At 50.1% G+C, this 26,354-nt stretch overlaps 1 protein-coding gene across 3 annotated transcripts in view; it reads left to right on the top strand.

Moving 5' to 3' along the window:
- Nucleotides 1-26,354, top strand: part of DIP2C (disco interacting protein 2 homolog C) — a 214,807-nt gene that overhangs the window by 114,384 nt on the left and 74,069 nt on the right. For all 3 annotated transcript variants that reach the window (XM_036260201.1, XM_036260223.1, XM_036260212.1), the window contains 7 exons: nt 7,166-7,305; nt 10,793-10,929; nt 12,205-12,413; nt 13,410-13,524; nt 14,285-14,486; nt 20,257-20,366; nt 21,672-21,752. In XM_036260201.1, coding sequence (XP_036116094.1) covers nt 7,166-7,305; nt 10,793-10,929; nt 12,205-12,413; nt 13,410-13,524; nt 14,285-14,486; nt 20,257-20,366; nt 21,672-21,752 — 994 coding nt within the window. The remainder of the gene's footprint in view (nt 1-7,165; nt 7,306-10,792; nt 10,930-12,204; nt 12,414-13,409; nt 13,525-14,284; nt 14,487-20,256; nt 20,367-21,671; nt 21,753-26,354) is intronic.

Below are 26,354 nucleotides of genomic sequence, written 5' to 3'. Positions count from 1 at the left end.
TTAAGTGGCAGTGAAGAGCAAAGTGACGGCCCCGTCGTGTTTCGCGGAGTTCTCCTGACTGCTTGCATCTGTCTGGGTTTGAGCGCATTGTGGGTACTGGCTGGCGGAGGTGCCGGCGGAGCTGCAGGCAGCTCACCGCTGAGGAAGTAGCCCCACCCCTGATTTGCAGGCTGGCCTTACCCACCAGCTGGTCAGGAGCGAGCCCTTCCACATGGAAAAGTAGCCAGAGCAAACGGAAACACAGTTGCAAACAACTTGTTTGGCGTGATCCCTTTTCTGGCTCAAAAAAAAAAAAAAAAATTTAAGTGTTTCTAAATGGTATATTTAGTAAGGAAAAAAATCTGAAAGCTACATACTAAACTGAACAGGTGAGAACAGGATGCAGGGATAAGTTCTGTTTCTGTTTAACGCAGCTCTTTTCTTTTTTTCCTAAAAGGGCATGTATTGCTCCCATCAGGGAAAAGGGAGAAAATTACATTAAATTAATTCATAACTTGGGGGTATGCTGTTTTGACCTTGTGTCTTTCCCTATTAAAGATCATCAGTGTAACTGAAAGCTTAGGTATCTGTTGCATTTTGAAAGTCTCTATTACACTGAATATTGAATACGGGTATATCCATGGATTTGACTGGATTTCTCCTGAAATTTGTATTGTAGGAGTATGCCCTGAAATAGATTTTCTATTAAAACAAGGACTCACCCTGGCCGGTTTGGCTCAGCGGTTAGAGCGTCGGCCTGTGGTCCAGAGAGACCCGGGTTCGGTTTCCGCTAAGGGCACGTACCTCGGTTGCAATTTGTCCCCGACCCTGGCTGGTCGTGCAGGAGGCAGCCACTCGATGTGTCCCTTTCACGTCGATGTTTCTCTCTCTCTCTCTTTTCCTCTCTCTCCCTCCCACTCTATCTGAACAAAAAAGTGGGAAAATGTCCTTGGGTGAGGATAAAAAAAACAAGTACTCAACCTCAGCCACTTCTCATCCTTTTAAGGACACTTTTTTAAATGGGGGCGGTTGATTGGTTGCCTCCCGCACACCCCAACCAGGGATGAGCCCACAACCTGGGTATGTGCCCTGACTGGGAATTGAACTGGCGACCTTTCGGTGCATGGTATAATACGCAAACCAACTGAGCCACAGCAGCCAGGGCTAAGGGGCATTTTTTATCAGTACTTGTAATTTGCCAGTGGCTGTCCTGCCACAGCAGAAAAGATTCGCCTAGAGAAGGAGACAAGTGGAGACAGGCCCCAATCAGCGACTGTATGTTTGGTCACCCAGGCTCCTTCCTGGGGCTAGTTTACATTTGTCTGCGCACCCTCCAGATGGGAGCAGCAGGGCAGCTCCTGGAAGGCAGGTCCCGGGTTCAGAAGGGAAGGCCTGGCTGCCGTGGGCAGAAGTAGATGGATGGCCCTGCCACTTTTCAGTGGCTTATTTGGAGCGCAGATGTATTTCCCAGGGGAGCGGTCATGGGCGGCTCTTTGACGCCACATGGAAGAGCTCCTGGATCCCAGGCGCATGTTACACCCTTGTCCTCCGTGTCCAGGGAGCCTGGCCCAGTGAGTCATGGATCTGGGGCCCTAGACGATGTTCCACTTGCTTTGCTTTTCCACTTGTTGGCTTTGTAACTTGGCGAAGCCTCAACCTTCAGGCCTCAGAGTTTCATCCGTAAAAAGAGGGGAACAGCAGCGCCCACACCACAGGGTCCCGTGAGCATCTAACGTGTTAGTATACACAGAGCTCGGAGGTATGCCTGGTGCACAGTGAGAGTTAAGCCAGTGTTATCAATGCTAGTATTACTGCAGTAATACTGTGTATGTAATCTGTGTTATTTGTATACCCATGTATATGCACACGTGTGTGTTGTTCCATAGCGCTGTTATACAGCGATGCTCTAATCAGTATTGTTGGAGGAGAAGAAATGTGCAGTTACCCGAGACTTCACTCCTTTGCTCTCCACATGTTCCTAGTTGGGAATTACTAAATTAGAGATTGCCCATGTAAGAGGAGAGGAGGAGGCAGAAGGCTCGGTGAATGGCAGCAGACGGGCTGCAGTTACTGGATTGGTTCTGGGATGGAAATCTTGACGACTGCCTTCACTCACTTGAGTTTATTTTGCATTAATGTGTGTTTGAGTCCAGCGAGGGTGTTTGCTGTCAGTAGTAGCAAACTGTAGGTGTGTTCGTTGAGATCGAGAGCAGCTTTTATTCAGGTGTTCCACAAGCACAGGCGTGTCAGCTACTGGCGGTGGGCGACAGGTAAAGTGATGCAAACTGACTGAAACCACTCGCCCCCGAGCATGTTGCTTAGGAGGCAGTGCTGAGGTGACACACACCTTCCTCTTTCCGTGTCTTTCGTTCTGGTCTTTGTCCCTTTGCTGTCATCGCAGCATTGGCCACACATAGCCACACACCCTCTTCCTTCTCTGAGTGTGAGGGTTACCTTTGTACAGCCTTGAATGTCACTGGGATTGTCCCTTCCCTAAGTCACACTCCTGGGCCACTTGGAGCTGAGTCATCAAGAGTCACAGCTTCATCCTGGGTTGAACCTGGACGATGACAGATAGGTCCAGAGCTCCTTTAGCCATTATTTAATTTACTGTTTTTGATTATGGAGGTAACTGAAATACCCAGGAATTCTGCTTATTGGGATTATATTTTCACCTAGTTCAATTGCTTAGATGTTTTATTTCCTAGGAAGGTGTTATGGAAATAAAGATCTGACTTGGTTAATAACCAAGGGAATACAAATTGAAACCCCATGAGGAATGGTACTTTACTCGTCAAATTGGGAACAGTTTTAAGGTTGAATAGCAGTGTTGACCCCAGGGTGCAGAAGCAGGCGCTGCTGACAGGCCCCTGAGCACCGGGGACAAAGCACAGGGTGTGAGGCCGGCCCAGCTTTGTGTGCCCCTCAGCTGTGTCCGTGCACACTTCTCCTCACCACCACCACCCCCCGCCTGTGAATGGGGCAACAGCCGTACCTGTCTCACAGTCGCCGTAGGATAGACTAGTTCACAGACCTAAGTGCCGAGAATGGCACACTGCACAGACGCAGTACAACAACGTACAAGTCTAGTGAATGAAAAAATAAGACTCACACACTGTTAGTGGTAGTCTTGTTGGAAGGTATTTAGACTTTATTAAAAATTTTAATGTACTTTTTTTTCTTTATTGATGTGAGAGAGAGAGAGAGAGGAAAGGAGAGGTAGACAGAGATAGAGACATCATTGAGAGAGAACATCAACTGGGTGCCTCCTGCATGCTCCCCACCGGGGATCCGGCCCACAACCTGCGCATGTGCCCTGACCGGGAATCGAACTGGTGACTCCTTGGTGCATGGGTCGATGCTCAACCCCTGAGCCACACCAGCCAGGCTAAATGTACGTATTTATTATTCCAGTCCCTTTCTCATGATGTATCTTACAGAAATATTTCCAGCTGTATAAAAATTAAGTGGAATAAAATAACTGATCATATAGTCACATTACTGAATACCATCTAACAATGAAGAGAGGTCAGTTCAGTGTGTGCACAGTTCACATACTACACATGCACACTCAGATGGAAAGACCTACAAGGTGTATTTAGTGAAAAAGCAAGTTGCAGAAGAATGCACATATTGTGGTCCTGCTTGCTTTCCTTTGAATATAAATTATTTGTGTACAAACATATTTTATATGTAAATGTACATCACAGAAACTTGAACTTCACAGATTGAGGTGTTGGTGGCGGCTGCCTGTGTGTGGGGGAGGGTAAGCAGGAACTTTTGCCTTTTGCTGTGTGTTCTTGCACAGTGTTAGACTTAATGAGACAAGGATGTGCTCATATCATTTGTTTCCAAATGTCATAAAGCCCGGCCAGTGTGACTCAGTGGTTGAGCGTCGACCCATGTACCATAGAGGTCGCCGGTTCGAGTCCTGGTCAGGGCACATTCCCAGGTTGTTGGCCAGATCCCCAGTGGGGGGCATGCAGGGCATGCAGCCAATCAATGTTCTCTCCCATTGATGTTTCTATCTCTCTCTCCCTCTCCCTTCCTCTCTCTAAATAAAGAAAAAAAAAATTTTTTTAATTTCATAAAAAGAAAAGTTCCCAGTGAACTAAAAGGTGCTCAGTCTTCTAGGCCAGAGGCTGGGAAAGTGCCAGGCAAGGACACAAGTGAGCCCAGGGCAGGGCCTGGGTGTGGATCTCTCCAAGCCCTCCACTCACACGGCAGCTAGGTTAGCGTTTCTAATCTCTGTCTCTCTTTTTTTAATCCTCACCCGAGGATATTTCTCCATTGATTTTTCAGGTAGAGTGGGAGAGAGGAAGAGAGGGAGAGACATCGATTGGTTGCCTCCCACAGGACCCCGACCGGGGCCAGGGATCGAACCACAACCAAGGTACTTGCCCTTGACTGGAATCGAACCCATGACTCTTTGGTCGGAGGGCCAACGCTCTAACCACTGAGCCAAGCCAGCCAGGGCAACGTTTCTAATCCTTGACGTGAGGGAGGGAGTAGTGGTGCCTGCAAAGGTTTGTGGATTAAGTGAGTTGGTATGTGTGAGGGCCCAGGCAATTCGAGACACATAATTGTCAAGTAAGCAAAACTTTGTCGTCAGGCAGGAGGCGCTGTGGCGGGTGGGTCCTGCAGAAAAGCCTCGGGGACAGAACCGGGTCTGTCATCTGTGGTGAGGGGGGTACGAGGCCAAGGGCTGCGTCTAGGAATGCACACGCTCCTGCTCTGCCTTTTCGCACATCTGCCGAGAAACAAGCCGGGGTCTGCGTTGTCTCCGACCCTCAGGGACTCTGTCAAATATACTCATAGTGGTAGGGGGTGAAGTAACGCAGGATTAGTGTCATTGGTTGACATTTTAAGTGAGGATTCTCAGTCTTTTGTAACAATCATTTTATGGAAGTTATTGAAAATTTCCTTTAACAAATGCAGCTCTAATGTAAGGTGTTTAATTATGACCTTTCAGAATCTTGCTTCTCATTTACCATTAAACACAAGAAAGTGGGTCTGGTAACTAAGACAACAGATGGTGCACTGTCACTCAGGGTGACCTCATCCTAACTGTATCTGCAGAGCCCTCCTTCCCAGTAAAGCCACATTCAGAGTTCCGGTGTTAGAACTAGGACATAGCCCTGGCTGGTTTGGCTCAGCGGTTAGAGCATCAGCCTGCGGTCTGGAGAGACCCGGGTTCAGTTCCCGCTAAGGGCACGTACCTCGGTTGCAGTTTGTGCCCGGCCCTGGTTGGTCATGCGGAAGGCAGCCACTCGATGTGTCCCTTTCACGTCGATGTTTCTCTCTCTCTCTCTCTCCTCCTCTGTCTCCCTCCCGCTCTACCTGAACAAAAAAACAAAAAAATGTCCTTGGGTGAGGATTAAAAAAAAGAACTTGGACATATCTTTTTGGGGACACAGTTCAACCCACAACTAAGGCTCACGAATTCTGACTGTCCTCTGGATCTTGGCCAGGTGCTGGCGCAGGTGATGAGTGCTGGCAGTAGGGGACCCTTCCTCTCTTCACTTCAAAGTTCTGATGTGTTGAGTCTTTGGAAAAGAAAAGGCCAGGGCAATAGTATAGACTCCAGCATCTGGAGCTCATGTCCACGTAGTTTCTGTGGCCTTTATTATGTGAGCAGACTTCCATTAGGTGGGCTCTGCCCCCACACACACCTTTTTTTTCCTTTTTAAACCTCACTTGAGGATGGATATATATATATATATATATATATAATTTTTTTTTTTTTTTTTAATTTTTAGTGAGAGAGGGACATTGATGTGAGAGAACATCGATTGGTTGCCTCCTATATGTGCCCCAACTGGAGATCGAACCCACAACCTTTTGGTGTACAGGACGACACTCCAACCAACTGAACCACCCGGCCAGGGCAGCTCTGCCCTTTTGATTGCTCCAGAATAATTCTGTTTCCAAGTCTTTTATGCTTCTCTTTTTATTTATCTTTTATTGAACTATAACTGACACATAACATCTACTTTTTTTTAATATACACTAGTTACTTCATTCAAGTGAGACCTCCTTTTGTGAATTTTAACTTCCATGTTTCCCTGCTTATGCTTGTAGGTTCGTGATATTTGGAAGCCCAATAGCAAACTCCTGTTTTTATAGTCCAGTCTTTAGATCCTAAAACTACATTAAACATTTATAGACGGAAAATTACAGAAATAATACGTTTACCTAGCTCCCTTGGAATAATCTTTAGTTTGTGGGGATAAAGCCCATAATCTTGGAAATAGTTCATTCGTTTAGTTCAGTCATACACCTATTGCTAGAGACTGCTGGGGGCGGGGGACAGCAGTGACCAGGAAGTTGAGACCGATGGAAGAGCCCCCTCACAGGTAGTCAGATGGCACCCTCTGTGGAGATGGTGCTGGGAGCAGGTGGGTATTCGAGCCGCCCAGAAGACAGCGTGAGGGGAAGTAGCGTAGACATCTGCGGGAACAACTTCCAGGTAGAGGCCAGGACAAGTGCAGAAGCCCCCGGGTGGGGGCGGGCTGGGCACGGGAGGAGAGTGGGAGTGGCGATGAGGCCAGGAGGGGTGGGGGCAGAGCGTGGAGCCCGTGGGCATGGAGGAGATGGACCGTGGATGCAGTGAAACCGCACTTCATCCAAAACCCCATTTCCCATGACCATAACTTATGTTACAGCACGTCTCTCATCCAGTGTCCCCAGGGACTTGCCATGCAGAATGGCATAGCATCAGTCTCATTTCAACATATGGTTGCGCTTGAGCCTACACCATGCGCATCTGAATTTGAGGCTCGATACGCAGAATCTGTCATTTATATTCAGTGCTATCATCATGTTCTTAGAATCATTACTCTCCCTTTGTAACCATTTCCAAAACTGGAAAATGTGATCTTGCAGAGAAGGGGGTTGAAGAGAGAACTGAACCAGTCAGTCTGGGGCGTATATAAGTGAGAGCAGGATGTTAAGGGAACACTGCTGAGTGTTTTTAAAATATTCTGGAAACCAAGAGGTAGAAGTAGTGGATACTAACATATCAGAAACAGGGTCCCCGACAGCTGAGCCCCTGGGAACGTGGCAGCCAGGTCTTCCAGGAGCCCTGCAGGATGCGGGCGGTTGCCTTCAGTGTGCAGGTGTCAGGTGCGTGTCTGCTTACGAAGACGGCACTGCTTCTACGTACTCAGACGGAACTGTCTTACAGGCCCACGGATGACAGCAACCAGCCCCCAGGCCGGGGCGTCCTCTCCATGCACGGGCTGACTTATGGGGTCATCCGAGTGGACTCGGAAGAAAAGCTGTCTGTACTCACTGTGCAGGACGTCGGCCTAGTGATGCCTGGAGGTGAGTGTGGGCACCGGGCAGACAGTGCCGGAGTCTGGCCAGGGCCCCAGATGTGGGCAGTGGAGGGATCGCTTACCAAATGCTGCCCTGAGAGCATCAGCAGGCGGCTCTCAGTGATGCTTCATTCCTGTCTCATTCCAGTCCCCTCACCTGTTTGTTTAGCTTCACCGTTGGTGGTAATGCTGCCCCTCCTGGTGACAGGAAACCAAAATGTCCCTGAGGCTGAGGCAGGGCTTCCTCTGCACTGGAACCCAGGGCCCCTTCCTATGGGGGTGGTGGGACTCTCTGTACCCCCAGTGACAACTAGTGGCTTCTCCCCTGAGGCTCAGACTCTATCGCTGATCACCCCAACACACTGTGTAGAGCTGGGAGCCAGCTAGCCGGGTAGCAGATGAGTGAACACAGGAATGGGGTCTGGGTAGTTAGTGAAACTTGTTTTAGCAATAGAGCCCTTTTTAAAAGTCACAGAAACCATCTCCAGAAACGAGCAGAGAGGATCCCTGATTGAAGGATCCGCCCTGCAGAACCCCACCTGCCCTCCACCCCTTCCCTGCACTTGGGCACCTCTTGTGACTTCATAAGGCTCCGGGAAGCTCAGGGAGACTGGCTAGGCTGGCAGGAGAGGGGAGCCCACCCTCTGACTTGCAGAATACCCTTACCTGGTCCTGCTTCTCCTCACACGCGTCCCTCTCTCAGGATGCTCGTGAGCACTTAGATCCCCGCAGTGGAGTGGGCCCCCTTTTCAGGTGCAGGTTCCACTTGAGCACTTGAGTCTGGACCTTCTCCTGATGAGCCCTGCACACACAGGAGTTCAGTCTCCCTGGTAGGGGGCGGTCACATCCAGGCACAGAGCAGCCCCGCAGATGCACACGTGCACTGCACTGGAAATCGGCATAGCTTCCTCACACCCAGCACATGCCATAAGCACGTGTAGGTGCAGGGCCCATGTGGAGCCCATGGGAGCATCCCCAGGGCCCCTCTGCACCGGGATGTGAGCTGGCCCAGGCTTCCTGGACGTCACCTTGGCTGTCCATAGAGTCTCTTTCTTCTTGTACCCCTGGTGTCACAGAAACTGCTTAAACACTCAAACCCTCCACATGCTCTATGTCTCAGGCCCACCGCACACTGTCAGCCTTAGTTAGGCTTCCTGGCTCCTTTTCTTTCCTTCTTTAAAAAATTTTAAGAGACATATGAAAAAATGTTCAATGTCACCAATCATCAGAGAGATGCAAATTAAAATGACTGTGAGGTATCACCTCGCACCTGCCAGAATGGCCGCCATCAACAAATCATCAAACAACAAGTGTTGGTGAGGGTGTGGAGAAAAGGGGACTCTAGTGTACTGCTGGTGGGAATGCAGACTGGTGCAGCCACTGTGGAAAACAATATGGTGTTACCTCAAAAAATTAAAAATTGAACTTCCATTTGACCCAGTGATCCCATTTTAGGAATACATCCTAAGAAGCCTCAAATATCAATCAGAAAAGAATATATGTACTTCTGTGTTCATAGCAGCACTACTTACAATAGCTAAGATCTGGAAACAGCCAAGTGCCCATCAGTAGATGAGTGGATAAAAAAGCAGTGGTACATGTACACAATGGAGTACTGTGCAGCTGTAAGAAAGAACGATCTCTTACCTTTGAGACAACATGGAGAGAACTGGAGAGTATATGCTAAGCAAAATAAGCCAATCAGAGAAAGACAAATATTGCACGATCTCACTTATTTGTAAAATATAATGAACAAAATAAGCAGATGAACAAAATAGATGAGGAGACATGGAAATAGGGAACAGACTGACAAATCTCAGAGGGAAGGGGGGTTGAGGGGAAGAGCTTACATGCATGTATGCATGACCAGTGGACACAACAATGGTGTGGTGAGGGTGGAGGTTGGGGGGCAGGGAGAGGGGAGGAAGGTGGCAATGGGGGGAAAAGGAACTCTTTCAGACTTCCAACAATAAAGATAATAGTAAAATACTACAATGAGATACCCCCTTCAAAAAATTTATTTTCTTTTTCAAATTGATAATAAATACCTGAGGTTTTAGCCTCAAAACATTCAGGTTAATGATGCAATGATAAAACTTCCTTTCTGGCAATAACGCTTCCTTTCAGAAATACTCTGGGGACTCTCTCTCTCTCTCTCTCTCTCTCTCTCTCTCTCTCTCTCAGAGACATACATATGTTCTCTGTGGTGGGGTGTTTTTTTTTTCCTATTTCATGTAATACACGTAATGAGAGCACTGTGGGTTTTCTCTCTGTTCAGCGTGGCATGACTCCGGGCATTCAGTCTGGCATCTTAGAGCTTGTCCGTCAGGGCGTGAAGAGCTCTCCTTCCAGGCCATGTGGCGTGTGGTGTTTGACTAGGTGTAGTTTATTCAATTCATTCCGCTCCCCAGCGGTGGTGCAGCTGGTGCCGCTGAGCTGGGGTGCCACGAATAACTCTGTGCTTCATCTGCACAGATGTGAGGGTGACCATGTGGAAAAGTTCTAGAAACGATTTGCTTCTAGGGCAGATGCCCATGTAACTACTAATATTGTGTCCTTTGGAAAAACTGTAAGGATTAATGTCCTACCGCTAGTGGGGGATGACCCTCTCTCCACTCCCTCCTCCCCAGGGGTTCGTCACACTTTTTGATGTTTTATGTGATGGGTGAAGAATATTTTGGCATAATTTTATTCTGAAATTTTCTCCCCGTGAGTGAGCTGACTGTCTCCTGCATTTTGTCGGCTCTGTTTCTTAGACGTAGTATGTTCTGTCACCTTAACTCCAACACAGGGTGACGGGGCCAGGCTCTTCCCAGTCAGCCCAGCCGTCCAGACACGCCTCACCTCACCAGACCGCCAGCTCCCACTCAGACCTACGGTCTGCGGTGGCCGATGCAGGGTGCGGTGTCCTGACAGCATCGGCCACTGACCAGTAAAACTTATAATCGCTGAATTTTATGCTGACATGGTCATCTGTGACGCTCTCAACCAATATTCTCTGAAGGGCCCGGCTTGACAGAGAATCTGAGATCAAAGATCACAGTTCCCACGGGAAGCTGGGGCCTTCCACCCGGAAGAGCTCGAGAGGCTGTAGGGCGAGTGTTTTGTGCGGCGCAGGTGGCGGAGTTGAGGTTGCGTCCGGGAGGCTGCGTGCGTTTTGCTGATGGGGTGGCTGTAGCTGATGACCCCAGCTTACTCTGAGTGCCATCCTCCTGTCCCTTTACATACGATTCACATGTTAAAACTAAAGCCATTGGAATGACCTGGTGTCCCCATCGTGAAGTTTGACATTTTGCTGCAATATGAAAAGCCATGACTCACCTTTAGGGAGAAGGACTACCTGGCTCATCACCTCCCTGTCGCACTTGTACTTTTGTTCCTGCTCACCTGTGTTTCCACTCGCACTGATCTCTCTGTCTCCATGTATGTCTCTCTCTGTAAGTCTCCCTGCCCCTCGCTCCCACTAACATCTCCTGCTCCGTGTTCACGTTCAGCCATCATGTGCTCCGTGAAGCCGGACGGGATCCCTCAGCTGTGCAGAACGGACGAGATCGGGGAGCTCTGCGTGTGCGCGATTGCTACCGGCACATCCTATTACGGCCTCTCGGGCATGACCAAGAACACCTTCGAGGTAGGTCTGGGAGGTGAGCACCGTTGCCAGGTGCCCAGACCTGAAACATAAGATGGTGCTTTCTCAAGACATTTCTATAGTCATTAAAATGGTTGCATCTTCTCCTGCCATTTGTTACAGTTTTTAATAAATTTGGCTTATGTTGTTTTCACCTTGTAACCAGTGTTGAAAAGGGCATATATAGCTTCTTAAAAATGAGCCTTTTTAATATATCGTTGCCCTCACCTTTCCTGTTGAGTAAGAGCACCGGGGACAGTGGGTGGATGGAGGGACGTGCGCAGGCGGGCACAGCCTCACTGGCAGGGGCCCGAGTCAGCCCCGTTATGGCCGGTCAGCTCAGGCCACACTTGGCTGGGCGTGAACAAGTGTGCACGCTAAATAACTCTTCATATGCAGGTGAATGTGGGGGGGGGTGTGGGTGTGTGGTGTGGTGTGCCTATTATATACACACATGTGATATACTGGTGTGGAGGGTGTATTATGCTATGTGTATACGTGTGTGATGTATGCAGTGTGTACATGGGTGGTGTGGCACACAGATGATGTGTGTATTGTATGCACACATGTATAGCATTAGCACACACACACACACACACACACACACACACACGTTGGCCTCAGCTGCCCGGGAGCCCAGTTGCGCCTGCATGTTCTCAGAGTGTCTGCCATTGACCAAGTGCGGCCTGACCCAGGAGGAGCACACCTTTGTTACGTTATGCACAGGAAAGCCTGAGTTCTTTTGGGGATAAGTTTCTTAATGTCCAGAACTGTGATTTGTTGAATGTAAGTTCACATTTTCAAGACACATATAAATAAAATCCCCATCTCCTTTTCTGTGCAATTCACCTGCCAGGTCTAAGGAAAATAGGTGTAAAGTCTGAACACATGTGATTTGCTTTCTTTATTCTTTTTTAAATCCTCACTTGAGAGTACTTTTCCATTTATCTTCAGATAGAGGGAGAGGGAGAGAGAGAGAGGAAGAAACATCCATGTGAGAGAGACACATCGATTGGTTGCCTCCCGCACGACCCCGACCGGGCCTGGGACCGAACTGCAGCTGAGCTGTGTATCCTTGACCGGACTCAAACCCGCAACTCTTTGTCTACCACCCAATGCTCTAACCGCTGAGCCAAACCTGCCAGGGCTTCCTTCACATTTTTTTAAGTGTAGTTCCAATAAGGGAGACTTTTTGAATGAATAGGGAACATTTCCAAGGAGGAGGGGAAGACGGGCACTCGCGGGCACTCACTGGGCACTCACGGCATGCTTCCCCAGGTGTTCCCCGTGACGAGCTCCGGAGCCCCAGTCAGCGAGTACCCCTTCGTCAGGACAGGCCTGCTGGGCTTTGTCGGCCCTGGGGGGCTTGTCTTCGTGGTGGGCAAGATGGATGGGCTCATGGTGGTCAGCGGGCGCAGACACAATGCCGACGACATCGTAGCCACAGCGCTGGCCGTGGAGCCCATGAAGTTCGTCTACAGGGGCAGGTGAGTGCACCCTCTGTGAACTGAGCGGTTTTCTGTGGGTCACGCTTATCCGAAATGGCATGAGCTCCTTAAACTGGTGAGACTCGGTTTACTCCTTATGCAAAATGAAGCAACCGGACTCTGACTTTGTCATTCCATCTAGTTCTGAATGTCCAGTTTTATAGAGATCTCCTGGGCCCCATAAATATATGTTCTTGAACGTCTCTAAGTTAAATAAAATAATCCATTTGAGAAAGTTAGTTTTAATAAAAAACTATTTCCCAGAGTCGAATATTCATCTTGGTGCAGGTCCTTTCAAAAGACCCACAATAATAGGTGAGCACAGACTTACCAAGGAAACTGGCTCCTACAACTTCCCTCCCCAGTTGTACCCCTGCCTTGCTTGGCACAGGGTCGGTGTTAGTTGACAGCCCCTGTGTTGTTTGCTAATTTGAAGATGGTCATAAACTGCTTTAGCGCCTTGATTCAGTGTTGCGAGTGAAGGGAGTAGGAGACACAGGTGCTCGGATGAGGCATCGCCACCTTCGGATTCTCCTTAACCCTCCGTGAAGCGGCGCTGGGTATTGGAGGCGCCACTGACATGCCTAGTGGAGAACTGTTACTTCGCAAACGCAAAATTCCTCCTGCTCTGAAGGATATCGCTTCACGGGTGCAAATTCACGATGTGACTTGGGTGGTTTTCTAAATTTCAGCAGTTCTCATCATCGCACTGATCCTCCTGTGGGCGCTAAGAGGTAGGGGGGTTGTCCCCAAGCCAGCAGGTGGCCTGGGGGAGTGTGCCATGCACCTCAGAGCTTTGCCAGGCTCCTCCTCTCAGAGCTGCGCTGTCCTTACCCAGCGCATGGGACTCTGACGTCCTGATGGCTGTTCCGGAGCAGCCCTTGGTGCTGGGATCCCCCGAGCCTGTGACCTGGGGCTCTGAAGCTCCTCATTGCAGACTGGTCCCATGCACGCATCTCTGGCCCGAGCTCACTGCGCCTTCCTCTGTCCCTGCAGAATAGCTGTGTTCTCGGTGACCGTCCTGCATGACGAGAGAATAGTGATCGTGGCCGAGCAGCGGCCCGACTCCACGGAGGAGGACAGCTTCCAGTGGATGAGCCGGGTGCTCCAGGTAGCCCTTCTCCTGCCCTCTCCCAGGCCCGCAGCGCTTTCGTAGCATTTGTGAGGATGTGGCCAGCCCCCGTCGACTGCTTCTGTCCCTGACTGTCACCCCATTTGGTCAGAAATCGCATCAACCCTGAAACTTAGATTTGTGGGAGGGCAGCTGTCAGACCAAGGTTAGCGGTCAGGGTTTGCAGAACCGGCTCCTGTGTTCACGCTGAGAGGTCGTGAGTGTATATCTTGAGAGTATGTTAACTTTTCTCCAAACTTCCTTTCTTTTATTATTTTAAATCCTCACCTGAAGATATTTTTCCATTTATCTTCAGATAGAGAGGGAGGGAGGGAGGGAGGGAAGGAGCGAGGGAGGCAGGGAAAAAGAGAGAGAGAAAAACAGAAACATCAATGTGAGAGAGACACACCGATTGGCTGCCTCCCACATGACCCCACCAGGGCCGGGGACAAACCGCAACCGAGGTACGTGCCCTTGACCAGAATCAAACCCGAGACTCTTGGGTCCATGGGCCAACGCTCTAACTGCTGAGACAAACTGACCAGGGCTAAACTACCTTTCTTAGTGTATGCAGTATTCCACAATTCCTCCCTATCGATTTCAACTTGGCGAGGTTTGGCGAGGCAGCCCCTCTGACCCTGGCGCCTGCCCACAGGCAGCACCTGCTTCCGGTGCTGTGGACGATGCTCCGATAGCCTGCACGGGGGCTTGATGTCTCCTCACGGCACCTGTCCTAACAGGCCTCCTCTCTGATTTCCAGGCCATCGACAGCATCCATCAAGTCGGGGTTTATTGCTTGGCCTTGGTTCCTGCAAACACCCTCCCCAAAACCCCGCTCGGTGGGATCCATTTGTCAGAAACAAAGCAGCTTTTCCTGGAGGGCTCGCTTCACCCCTGCAATGTCCTGATGTGCCCCCACACTTGTGTCACAAACCTGCCTAAACCTCGACAAAAGCAGCCAGGTATGGCCAAGGGCTGGGAGGGTTGGTGCCGTGTCTCAGGGGGGCCTTTGCAGCTGGTGGTGTTGGTGCCATGCTCACCAGGCCTCGTGAACTGAGGCGATTCTCAGCTGTTCCTCCCTCCTGGTCTCCACCCCAGAGGAGTGGACCTGCTCCTCGTAAGCGGTGTTGTCTGCAGGGTGGACGCAGCCTCTGCTGGGCCAGCGCAATCCGCTCAGAGCGGGCGTGTACAGACATCCGGAGTGAAGGAGGCCCGGTGTCCCAAGCCTTCTGGGCTGGCGTCAGACCTGCATCTGCTGGTGGCCTCAGCGAAGCGCCGAGTCTCTTGGGGTCCCAGTTTCCTTGCACACAAATGAGAATAATGCTTCTTTGTGTGGTTCATGGGTTAATTTAGGGGTCAGAGCTGCTAACACATGAGAAAGCACTTTGAAAACTGGGGTAAATCCTGCAAACCTGTTGGCGGTATTGTCATGAGAGTGAACATTTGTTTGGTGCTTCACAGTTTAGGGCACACGTAATTACCCATTACCTGACTTGCTCCTCTGGCCGTGAAGCCGACTGTGCTCCTCAGGGTCGCACAGTTTCCAGTGAGGGGAGATTTATCAAGAAGGTGCGTCGTGAGGAAGCAGACCCGCCAGAGCAGTCAGGAGGCCCCCGGCCGCCAGGCTGGGTCTGCAGATGCCGGAGGAGCGAGCTCTGGCGGGGTAATGGAGGGTGCAGCATGTTGTACGTGTTACTCCTCATCTCACGGAGCACAGGGGGGGGGGGGGTGCTCGCGTCTCCTGTCACAAATGACCTGTGGGCCAGAGTGTGGTGGAGACAGACCTAGACCTGGCGGTCACCTGTAGAATGACAGCAGGGGCAGCGTTTGTGGTGAGACAGCTGCAGGCCACATACCCCTGGTGAACACGGGCCCTCCGACCCCGAGGCTCACTCCCCGAAAGCGAGGTTGGGTGAGATAGGTGGGGCAGGTGGTCCTCTCAGTTAATGTGAGGATGTGGATGCCACGGGAGAAAAGTGGTCTTGTCACGAGGAGAGGGTCAGAACTTGAACCCAGGTCTGCGCCCCTTGCTCTTACTGGCGCTGCAGCACAGAGATGTCGCAGCAGTCGGCGTGAGGCTGCACATCGCGGGGCTTTGCACTGTCCTGGTGTGAGGCGATTCTCTTCAATGCCCGGAAAGTCCGTCTGTGCTTTCTGGGCCCATCAGGTTTGCCGGCATCCCTGCCCTTTGTTATTGTCCTGCTTCTGTCTGGTCCGTTATTTTCTTACGTTCTAGATTTCCTTAACTAATATTCCTCCCCATTTTACCCCCTCACCTTCATTTTTTTCTCCCAAACCCTGGTGTATAGGATTGTTGTAGCAAAATGTAGAGTTGTACTGCCCAAAGTCTTCATTGTTTAAATTTTGTGGGCACCCTGCCTTCAAGCCTCTGAAAACACAAAGCATCGCCCTTCGTGGGCGTAACAGCAGGATGGCCGGTCGCGTCTTTTGTCTCCTCTTGTCTCGGGGCAGGGACTGCACTGGGACACCCTGTCTGGGCGTGTTGAGGTGTTGGGCTGTCCAGGGTCCTTGTGCACTCCAAGGTGACTGGTGTGTGTCTGTCCTGCTCACCTTCGCGCATCATCGGACACCCTCAACCTAGTGTCCCCAGGTGCACAGTGTGGAGGGGACCATGGAGCCCTGCAGGTCAGCACTGTGACGGCAGAATTCAGGACAGATATCTATGGAGGGGGATCATTTGCAAATGCATATGATTCCAGAAATACAGGTACAGCTCACCTGCCAGGGGTCGAAGAAGCCAAAACAAGAAACATGGCCGAGGGGAACGGCTAGGGTGGTCTTCACTGGGAACTATGGGGAAAGCCTTCTTTTTGGGGGGGAGCGCGGCCAAGGTGACCAGGAGGATGTGGGACCGCTTTAACACCACTGCGTTGTCAGTGGAGCTTATGGTTACTGATAAATGTAGGGAATTGACATTTGGTATCACATCTATTCTTGTTAAGTATTGAGAGGTTATGTCATTAATTCTGTGCTGTCAGAAGCTGTTTTCTAGCAAACAGTAGATGGCAGCTGTGAGGTGCCAGTTCCCATCCCTGGCTCAGTTGATGACCCGTGATGCCCCTTCCCTGCGGCCTCAGTTTCCGTGAATTCAGGGAGGGAAATGGACTAGATGACTTCTACAGCCCCATTGGAATAAACATTTATGACTCCAGACAAGTACTCAGCAGCCAAAGTGCATATTTGGTGAGGCCCTTGATGCACAAGGGTTTGGCTAGATGCTTGAAACAGAGCCCCTAAAATGTAGATCATTTGTAGACAACCTACTTGCCTTTTCGCTGGACGAATTTGTATTTACTCAGCTCACAGCACTGTTGCTGCGAAGTATCTTATTGAGCACAAAGCTGTTAAAAGCCCGCTGACCCATCCTCTGGGCAACAGAATTCGAGGAGCAGCTCTGAGGCCCACCTTCCCCGGACATACTTCATCCGAGCAGCCAGAGGAGCCCTGCGGGGCTCAGCTCTCCAGGGGGAGAAACTGCCCTCACGCCTGCCGGAGGCCGTGCGCAACACCGTCCGTCAAGCACTGGAGGGCAGGAGTTCGACAACCCTGAGGTGAAGCTGCCGACTTGTAGATTGTAAACCTGTACATGGGAAGAGAGAGCAAATGAGGACTTAACACATAGTGTGGGTTCATGTCGAGCTTGTATTTTCACAGTCTGAGGGCCGAGGAGGACTGCAGGGGTGTTTTGCACGCACCCTCTTCAGCGAACAAGGAGAGAGCCCCCATGCCCCATGAAGATGAATTTTTAAATGAAAGCACCAGGAAAGCTGTTTGTCTCCCGGCAACATCAGGAACATACGAACTCTTAAGTCCGTGCAGGGGGAGAGACGGCAGGCCCCAGCTCTGCAGCCAGAGAAAGCCAGCAGAAGAAAGTTGTTAGCGAGGAGAGACGACTCAGACAGAGAAGCACAACATAAGACACCTTGATGATGTCCCCTCAAACAGTGCTTTTCCTGCCATAGTTTGGATTCTTTAAAAAAAATATGGAGAAGTCTTCAAACCAGTTTAGGCCAGTTTCCAAGTTGGCTTCGTAGAATCGTCCTGCGCATTCTCAACAGCCAAGGAGCAGGTGGATACCTGGTCGCAGTTCCGACAACAGGAAACCAGTGGCCTTATGATGAGCGAGGGCCTTGGTCTCTGGGCAGCAGCTGCCTCGCTCCAGCCACACGGCAGCACCATCTCTTCCAACGTGCCATGGCCTGGTTTTCTTTGTCATAGTTTTTATTTTTAATTGAATTTATTGGGGTTCTACAGTTCTATGGTATATCATCTGTATATTGTATTGTGTGTTCACCATCCCAAGTCAACTGTCCTTCCATGATTATTTATCCCCCCTTTACCGTCTTCTACCCCTGTCCCCCCTTTCTCTCTGGTAATCACCATGTCTGTGTCTATGAGTTGTTTGGGGTTTTTTGGGTTTTTTTTTTTGGTCTTTAGGGGATTTTATATTTGCTTTCGGAGTGGGGAACGTCCCGCCTGCAGACCCTATAAGGCCCATGAAGTCAACCAGCTAACATCACACGCCTCACCAGTTTAGCCTGACCAAATACAGCAGGCTAATGTTTAAGGTGATAATGTTGTATGGCCTGTGAATGATGTTATACATACCCAAATGGCCCTTGGCAGAGAAAAGGTTCCAGGGTGCCCTTCACCTTTTTCACCTAGCCCCCCAACCTCCCTCCCTTCTGACAGCTGTCGGTCTGTCTCTGTTTTGTTTGTTTATTTTGTTCATTAGATTCCACATGTAAGTGGAATCATATGGTCATTGTCTTCCTCTGACTGGCTTATTTCACTTAGCATATGCGGTTCATCCATGCTGTCACAAAGGGTAAGGTCTTTTTTTTTTTTTTTTTACGGCACAGTAGTATTCCATTAAGAGCTAAGAAAAGAAATGTAGTCGGTCCCAAACCACCACACATAAAAATTCAAATGTGATTTAGCTAAGTATGTAAGTCCTGTCCTGTGGTGACCCGGGAACCAGCATCAAGGCTCCTACCAGTTGCCTGAAACCAAGGGCCCCAGCACAGACGTCTGTGTGGTGGGCTGTTCTCCGCAGCTGAGCCCTGCCCTGGAGCTGCAGCCCTGCCGTCTCCTGCGTAGCTGTGGAAAGTTGACTGTTTTCTGACAAACCAAATTCTGGACAGCCATGCGTCTACAGAGAAGAGCGGGTGGCCGGTTCCCGCCGGGTCACCTACTGGACATTAGGTGCTCACCCCCTGCATTCCTCATCACTCCAGTGAGAGCCAAGATGACGACTGGGTGGTTGTCAGGGCAGCTGTGCATGGCATAGGCCATGTTCAGTATCATCACACCGCTCAGCCTAAAGCTTAAACCCGTGTCCCAACTTCAGACAAACAGCTCCGTGTGCAGTAAATGATGCAGCATCTGCCCTGATTTCTAGGCCTGTAGCTTGGCCTGCACCAGGCGTTAGGAAGGATGGGACTCGGGTGGCCTCCAAGTGGTATTTCATCAAACCAAGGATTAAACACTGATGACATCTTTGTTACTTTAAACTGCAGTTCTCTTGGTAAATATCTCTCACCCTTCCTCCCTCACGTCCCTCTCCTCCCCCTCCTCCTTCCTCTCTCACACTTGCATGCTCACGCTCACACACAGTCACACATGCTCACACAGTCACACATGCTCACACAGTCACACATACACTCACAGTCACACATACACACAGTCACATGCTCACACACACAGTCACACATGCTCACACATAGTCACACTTGCTCACGCTCACAGTCACACATGCTTACATACACGCAGTCACCCATACACACCCTCTCACTCGCACTGGTGTGTTCTCCTGGAATGCCTAACCTTTTTCTATTAAGTGAATGTGTTTTGATATATATATATATATATATATATGTGTGTGTGTGTGTGTGTGTGTTTAATGAAAAGAAAATGTGAATGGTGGTATTTTCAGAAAACTGAGGCTATCTCGGGTTTCTTGAAGTCAGAAAATTTGAAAGTGTTACTCTAGCTCTTTAAGAAACTTCTCTTTTTCATTAAAAAAAAAAAAAAGCAAAGGAAAGCTGCCAGAATAGACTGTTTCTGCATTTCTCTTTTGAAATGAGTCACAAGCGATGAAGAGAGCGTGTGATCACGTTGGTGATGGGCATAAAGGGACGTGGACTGTTCAGGGGCCTTCAGGTTTTTTCCATGTTCCTGTGGGCCTGCAGAGAACCTAAACCTTTCAGCCCATGAAGTACACGGATCAGTGAATCTGTGCCACATCCTTCAACAGCATTACTCCCCAAACCTGTCCCAGGAGGTACTTACAAAACACTTGCTTGTTTGGTCAGCTCCCAGTGACGTGCAAGAGCACGAGGGAACCAGTCGCGCACGTCTTAGCAGTGAATACGCCATGTTTAACCTCCGTGTTTGTCTTATGAACTCTCTTCTGTAATCACTAATGTGAGAAGACCTCAGCATCCCCCTAACTGGAAAATGTAGGCAGTGGGCTGGGGCGGCACTGGGGAGTTTGGCGACCTCGTTATTTCTGTCTACCCTTCATCGAAGTTTATATTTGCCATCATCATCGTGGTGACCTCTCTGAAACCTGCTGTCATTAGATGTTTTCAAAGCCACGTCTTTGAAAGGACTTCCCCAGAGTAAGCACTTTACCAAGGTGAGAGGAGGTCATGTTTTGGGGACTCTCGTGTGTGTTTTCCTCACACATGTGCTGCCGTTTCTTTCCAGAAATTGGCCCTGCCTCTGTGATGGTGGGGAACCTGGTGTCCGGGAAGAGGATTGCGCAGGCCAGCGGCAGAGACCTGGGCCAGATAGAAGACAACGACCAGGCCCGGAAGGTGAGAGCAGAGGGGCCAGCCTTCACTGGGCCCCGCCGTCCCCCTCACGCTGAATTACAGGAGCACCGGCTCCAGCGTCCTGCTTTACCAGCTCAGCGTCTTCTGCTCTTCCCGTCTTGGGTGACCTTTGCTTCCTTCCTGCCTTCCCATTTCTGCAAGAGACACCCATATACTTTTATGAGGACATGTGTATTAGGGGATGCAGTGTTGTGGAACATGCCACGGTGGCACAGAGGGTGGATGGCACCGTCCCACGACGGGCAGGCCTGGGGCCAGTGCCCAGAGAGCTCTGTCCAGCCCTTCGGCCCCTGAGCACTGTGCCCTGTTTCCCGCCAGCCCTGACTGGGCCCTGCACTGCTTCACGGTACAAATGCAAGAAAACATCAGTTCAAACCCAGGTGTGGGAGACAGACCTCCTCAGAGCAGCCTTAGGAACATAGAAGTCCTCTGCCCCCCTCCACCAGAGACACCTCAGTTTGTCACCTGTGGCTACCAGTCCCATTATGACCATTCAGCCTTGAGAACTTTTTTTTGTCCTCACCCAAGGATATATTAATTGATTTTAGAGAGAGAGGAAGGGGGCGGGGAGGGGGAGAGAGAGGTCGGTTGCCTTCCCAAAAGAGCCCTGACTGGGGATCGAACCCGCAACCTTTTTGGTGCACAGGATGATGCCAACTGAGACACCTGACCAGCAGCCTTGAGAGCTCTTAAGGGTCACTCTGTATGGCCGCCATTTAAAATGTTGTGAGTTTGGTGACCCACAGTGACATGTTCACCGAAAGCTGTGGTCGTCGTGTTTCCCGCCCCCCGCACATCTGTTACTAACACGGACGAAGGGTAGACGCAGCGTTTCCTGGATCCTGACAGGGAGGCTGACTTTCCACTAGAACTGTCGGGGTCCGTCTGTGTGGTCGGGGTGCCTGTGACGGACAGCAGGGGTGGCCGTTCTGAACAACAGTTTAAGAGAGCCCATGTTACAACAGGACAGCGCTGACTGCCGCTGCCACCCAGAAATCACCTGGCATCTTCGGAAGGCCCAGGAGGAGGGGGTTTCCACCTGGGGGGACGGAGATGCAGTTCTCCCATCTTGGGCAGATTTCAGAAATCTTCTTCTCCAGGGGCACATCGGAGCCGAACCGTGGCAGGAGAACACGGCACCTGCATTTCCGTCGACCACATCTGCCAGGGCGTCCTTTTCTCTGGAGACGCACCCAGAAAAGCACGCACACAGACCAGACCGCTGTCAGTGTTGAGGGAGCCCCTGAAACCAGGTGGTGTGGGTCTAACGCCTGTGCTTTGTTGCAGTTCCTGTTCCTCGCGGAGGTCCTGCAGTGGAGGGCCCAGACCACCCCCGACCACGTCCTCTACACGCTGCTCAACTGCAGGGTGAGCTGCTGCCACCTGCTTCTCCCTGGGTCCTGCGCCGCCGCTCTTGACCTTGTTCCTGACCTCGTCCTGTCCTGTGGATTCCTTTTAGCTATTTATTTGTTGCTAGCTTGACTGAGACTTTTTCACTTAAGAAGGATTGTTTTTAAATATAAGGGTTTGCACATCTGGCTATCTGTACATATATATGTGTGTGTGTGTGTGTGTGTGTGTGTGTGTGTGTGTGTGTGTGTGTATATATATGCCTATATTTTAGCAATTTATTTGCAATTTCCCCCCCTCCAAAAAAATGAGTAATGAATGAATTCTGCAACCAAGAACAACTGCAGATCTGTGGGATACTTAGGTGTTTGTTTTTATGACCAAACTTCTTTGTAAGTTTTTTATTTTATTTTATTTTTTTCGTTTTTTAATTCTAGACCTTCATTCTTAGGAATGAAAACCATTTCTGTTTTACATGTATACTTAAATACTTTAATTAAATTAAAATTAAAGTTTTAATTTAATTAAAGTTTAATTTTACTTTAAATTTTCTGATGTGTGTTCCCGTCCCCTGACCCCATCCATGTTCACAGTCACTCGCTAAAACTAGACGCTGGGTCTTTGGGGTCAATGATCCACTGGAAATGACGGGGACCCTTAGAAGAGCATTAGAAATAACAGAAAATCACATGGGCGAGCTGTGGAGGTCAAACCACGGGCCTGGAGGACGTGTGGGCCTCAGACAGAGTCCTTTCAGGTGAAGCCCACTGTCCCTGCGGCTCCTGCTGTGGAGGCCTCCCCATCCTGACTACTCACAGGGCGGCATTCGATGCAGCGTCCGAGTCCATCCCCGCCCTCGCCACACGCACGCACACACACCTGCACAGACACCCGGCCTGGACCAAGGTCGCCGTCGTCATTCCATCCCCGCCCTCCCCACACATACGCACACCTGCACAGACACCCTGCCTGGACCAAGGTCACCATCGTCATTTCCATGGTTGTCCCCAGTGCACTTTCCACTTAAATCAACCTAGTTCATCACTGCCCAATAGAAATGTAACGCAAGCCACACACTAATTTTGTATTTTCTTTTCTTTTTATTTATTTTTTTATCCTCACCCAAGGACATTTTTTTATTTTTTGTTCAGATAGAGTGGGAGGGAGAGACAGGAAGAGGGAGAGAGAGAGAAACATCGACGTAAAAGGAGACATCGAGTGGTTGCCACCCATATGACCCAACTAGGGCTGGGGACAAACTGCAACCGAGGTTCATGCCCTTAGCGGGAACTGAACCCGGGTCTCTTTGGACCACAGGCCGACACTCTAACCGCTGAGCCAAACTGGCCAGGGCAATTTTATATTTTCTAAAAGCAGCACTCAGAAAAGATAAAAGAAACTGGTAAAATTCATTTTTTAAAAAAATCCTCACCCAAGGATATTTTTCAATTTATCTTCCAATAGAGTGGGAGAGAGGGAGGGAGAGAGAAAGAGAAACATCAATGTGAGAGAGACACATCGATTGGTTGCCTCTCGCACAACCCCGACCAGGGCTGGGGATCGAACCAAGGCATGTACCCTTGACCAGAATCAAACCCACAGGTGAAATTCATTTTAATAATTTTACTGAATATATCCAAACCATCGTCGTCCCAACACGTGGCCCACCACATGGCCAGCGCTCGGCTCCCCCACTGATGGCGTCAGAGTGTGTTGATTGTGAACTTGGCTCCTGGGTCACGGGTCATTTAACGTGGAGAACCCGTGGTTCCCGAGGGGGGCTTCCTCTCTGCTGCATTTCTGCCCACACGGCAGTGCCGGCAACAGGAGGAGACTTGAGTACAAGATTTGTCGTAGGAAGTGAGGACACAGTTAATTACAAATCACGGAAAACTTACATTCTTGGACCTTGTTTACATACAAAGGAGCATCTGTTTGTTTATTTATTTTTTTAACAGAAACATAAGCCAACTCTTTTAACTTTTCTTTTTACCTGTGGCAGCTTCTTTAAAAATTTTTTAAACTATAAATCCTATTTGGCTTTTTCTTTCCTCAATATTTTTTAGGCATTATTTAATTTAATGGAGCATTTTAAAGCAGTGCTGGAGATACAGTCGTTGATACTGAAACGTGTTGTCTTCAGATGAGGGGCTGGGTGGCAGGTCCCCTCCAGTCCCATCTGCCATGACAGTACCCAAGACCTCCTGTAGGAAGTCAGCCCTGAGTTCTCGGGAAAGAGTCTGTACCAGAGCCTTCTTCTTCAGCAGTAGGTTTCCATATGGAAACCCCACCTTTTCCCTTGACTGCTGATGACCACTGACCTGAGGGTAAACAGCTACTACTTCATGGACCCCCTCGCCCATGACATTTCATGTTTTGTTAACAATGGGCGTGCTGGAGACGAGATGTGTGACTGCAGGTCGTGGTGTTCCTCTAGAGGTGAGAGGCTGGGCTGAGACTTCCACAGACAAGTGGTGATGCACAGTCTGGGACCAAATGTGACCTGTGTCCCAGGTGGGTTCATGAGGTACTAGAGTCATGTCATGTCCAACCTCGAAAACGGGGGACAAGCGGGGAGGAGAAGAACATCGTGTGGGACTTACCATGAAGTAGCCGCTTTCCAATGTGGCACCTCCTTCAGAGATCTTTGGGAATAATTTTGGTCGGTCCCCAGTCAGCCCTTGTGCTGACTCCAGCATGTGACAGGCTCACTGGTTCCTCGCCGTAACTCTGACACGGCAGGCGGTGCTGTGACAACTGAGGTTCCTCACAGAAGGGTGAGGAGCCAATTAGATTAACCTGTTGTAAGTCCGACAGTGGGAGTTTTCATGAACCAGAGTCAAAGCACATGTTCAGGAACACTCCTGACTGCTGTGTCACCGTGCCTCTCGGGTTCCATAGGCTTTTGCTAAGACAAAAAAAAAAATGGTTATTCACAGGGGTCAGCGTCGGCCCTCCAGGAAGTGGGGAGATCAGTTCCCGAAGTCGAGTGGCACAGACCGAGAGCACTTGCTGTTTGAGATCAGTTAGCCATAGAGCACCAGCAGAGTCCATGTAACAGAAGGTCTAAGAGGGCACAGAGGCGCCCAGCCACCAGCGGCGCGGCTGATCCCGTTCACCAGGCAGGAGTGCGGGGCCAGCTTTGTTGGGCACAAGGGGGGGGGGTGCGCGGGGTAGTTCCTGGCCACCAGTCTGGGGACAACGTTGGTCCTGAGCTTTACTTTGAAGAGCGGTAAGGACCTTGGGGTCAAGGGGTATGTTGTTTGGGTAAACAGGTGTGGTGTCTGGAGTGCGTGCGTGGCGGCAGGGTCCTGTCGGAGGTACCGAGCTCTGAGGGTCTGGCAGGAGTTCCGGGCTCCGTTCTCCACCACCTGTGTTTGCCTGGCTTTGCAGCTTCTACTCCTCCGCTCTATCTTTTTCCATTTTCTTATATTTTAACAACCTCAGGAGGAAAATCACGAGGGCCAGTGTGTGTGATGAGAAGGTTTGATTCCAAGGATGTGCGCGAAGCCTGCCCTCTAGGAGAGCAGCCCCAGCTGGGCAGCCTCCGCGGCCCTGCGCGCTGTGCACAGGGCCGCAGAGGACGTGCTGCGTCCCAGGACCAGATGCACTGCCAGCCACTCTGGGGACGTCTTTGGCAAACATCCCCAGGTGCTGGTATTCATATCCCGATGCCTTAGAAAGGGTTCTCTCACCAGTCCCTCCCACTGCACCTCATGCAGGGGTTCCGACAAATGTGTAATTTAGGGTGGGCACTCGAATGTGTTACACACACACACACACACACACACACACACACACACACACGGCCAGTCGCCAGGTCCTCATTGTCCTTTAATAGCATCAAAGGTTCTGATCTCTTCCGCCGGCCACGCCTCCTTCCATGGTCAGCTGCTCACCCCACCTTCCTTTGGACTTCTTCCTCCACACGGCATTCAGGGCCTGGACGCCTGCCGGGGTGTATGTGCAGTCCTGAGACTTCTCCACTCCTGACCCTTCTCTCCCGTCACCCCTCTCTCGCTCGCTCTCCTCGGGCTCTGGCCTGAATGCAAGTGTCTGGTTCAAAGTCAGTGCTCAGCTGCTGGGATCCTCCGGACGTGGATGCTGCTGCACAGTTTTCCTGTAGCTTAAGGACAGGTTCTTAACCCTGTCCATCCCCTTAAGTAGGATTTCATCAGACGGAAGTAGTTTTTAAATAGCTTATAGACAGTGATGTCTTCACACTTGAGATTTTGTGCAACTGAAACATAGTGGTAAAGTGCAACCTCAGGAAAAACTTTTGGGGGTTACTTATATGTTCATAATTTGTAATCTATCCATACTTTTCTTTACAGTTTAAACTCTAAGTCCTATATGTTTTTACATTTCTTAGTACCTATTTTGCTACTGGTCTTCCCTAACAACCCTTTTTAAATTTTATTTATTTATTCTTTGTTGATTTTAGAGAGAGAGAAGGAGAGAGAGACAGAAACATTGATGAGAGAGAGCATCAATTGGCCGCCTCCTGCATGCCCCCCACTGGGGATCAGACCCACAACCTGGGCATGTGTCCTGACCAGGAATCAAACCAATGACCTCTTGGTGCTTGGGTTGATGCTCAACCCCTGGGCATACAGACCT

The sequence above is a fragment of the Molossus molossus genome, unplaced genomic scaffold, assembly GCF_014108415.1.
Source record: "Molossus molossus isolate mMolMol1 unplaced genomic scaffold, mMolMol1.p scaffold_m16_p_1, whole genome shotgun sequence".
Taxonomy (NCBI): domain Eukaryota; kingdom Metazoa; phylum Chordata; class Mammalia; order Chiroptera; family Molossidae; genus Molossus; species Molossus molossus.
Note: the sequence above shows the minus strand (reverse complement) of the source record. Positions and strands in the feature narration are given on the sequence as shown.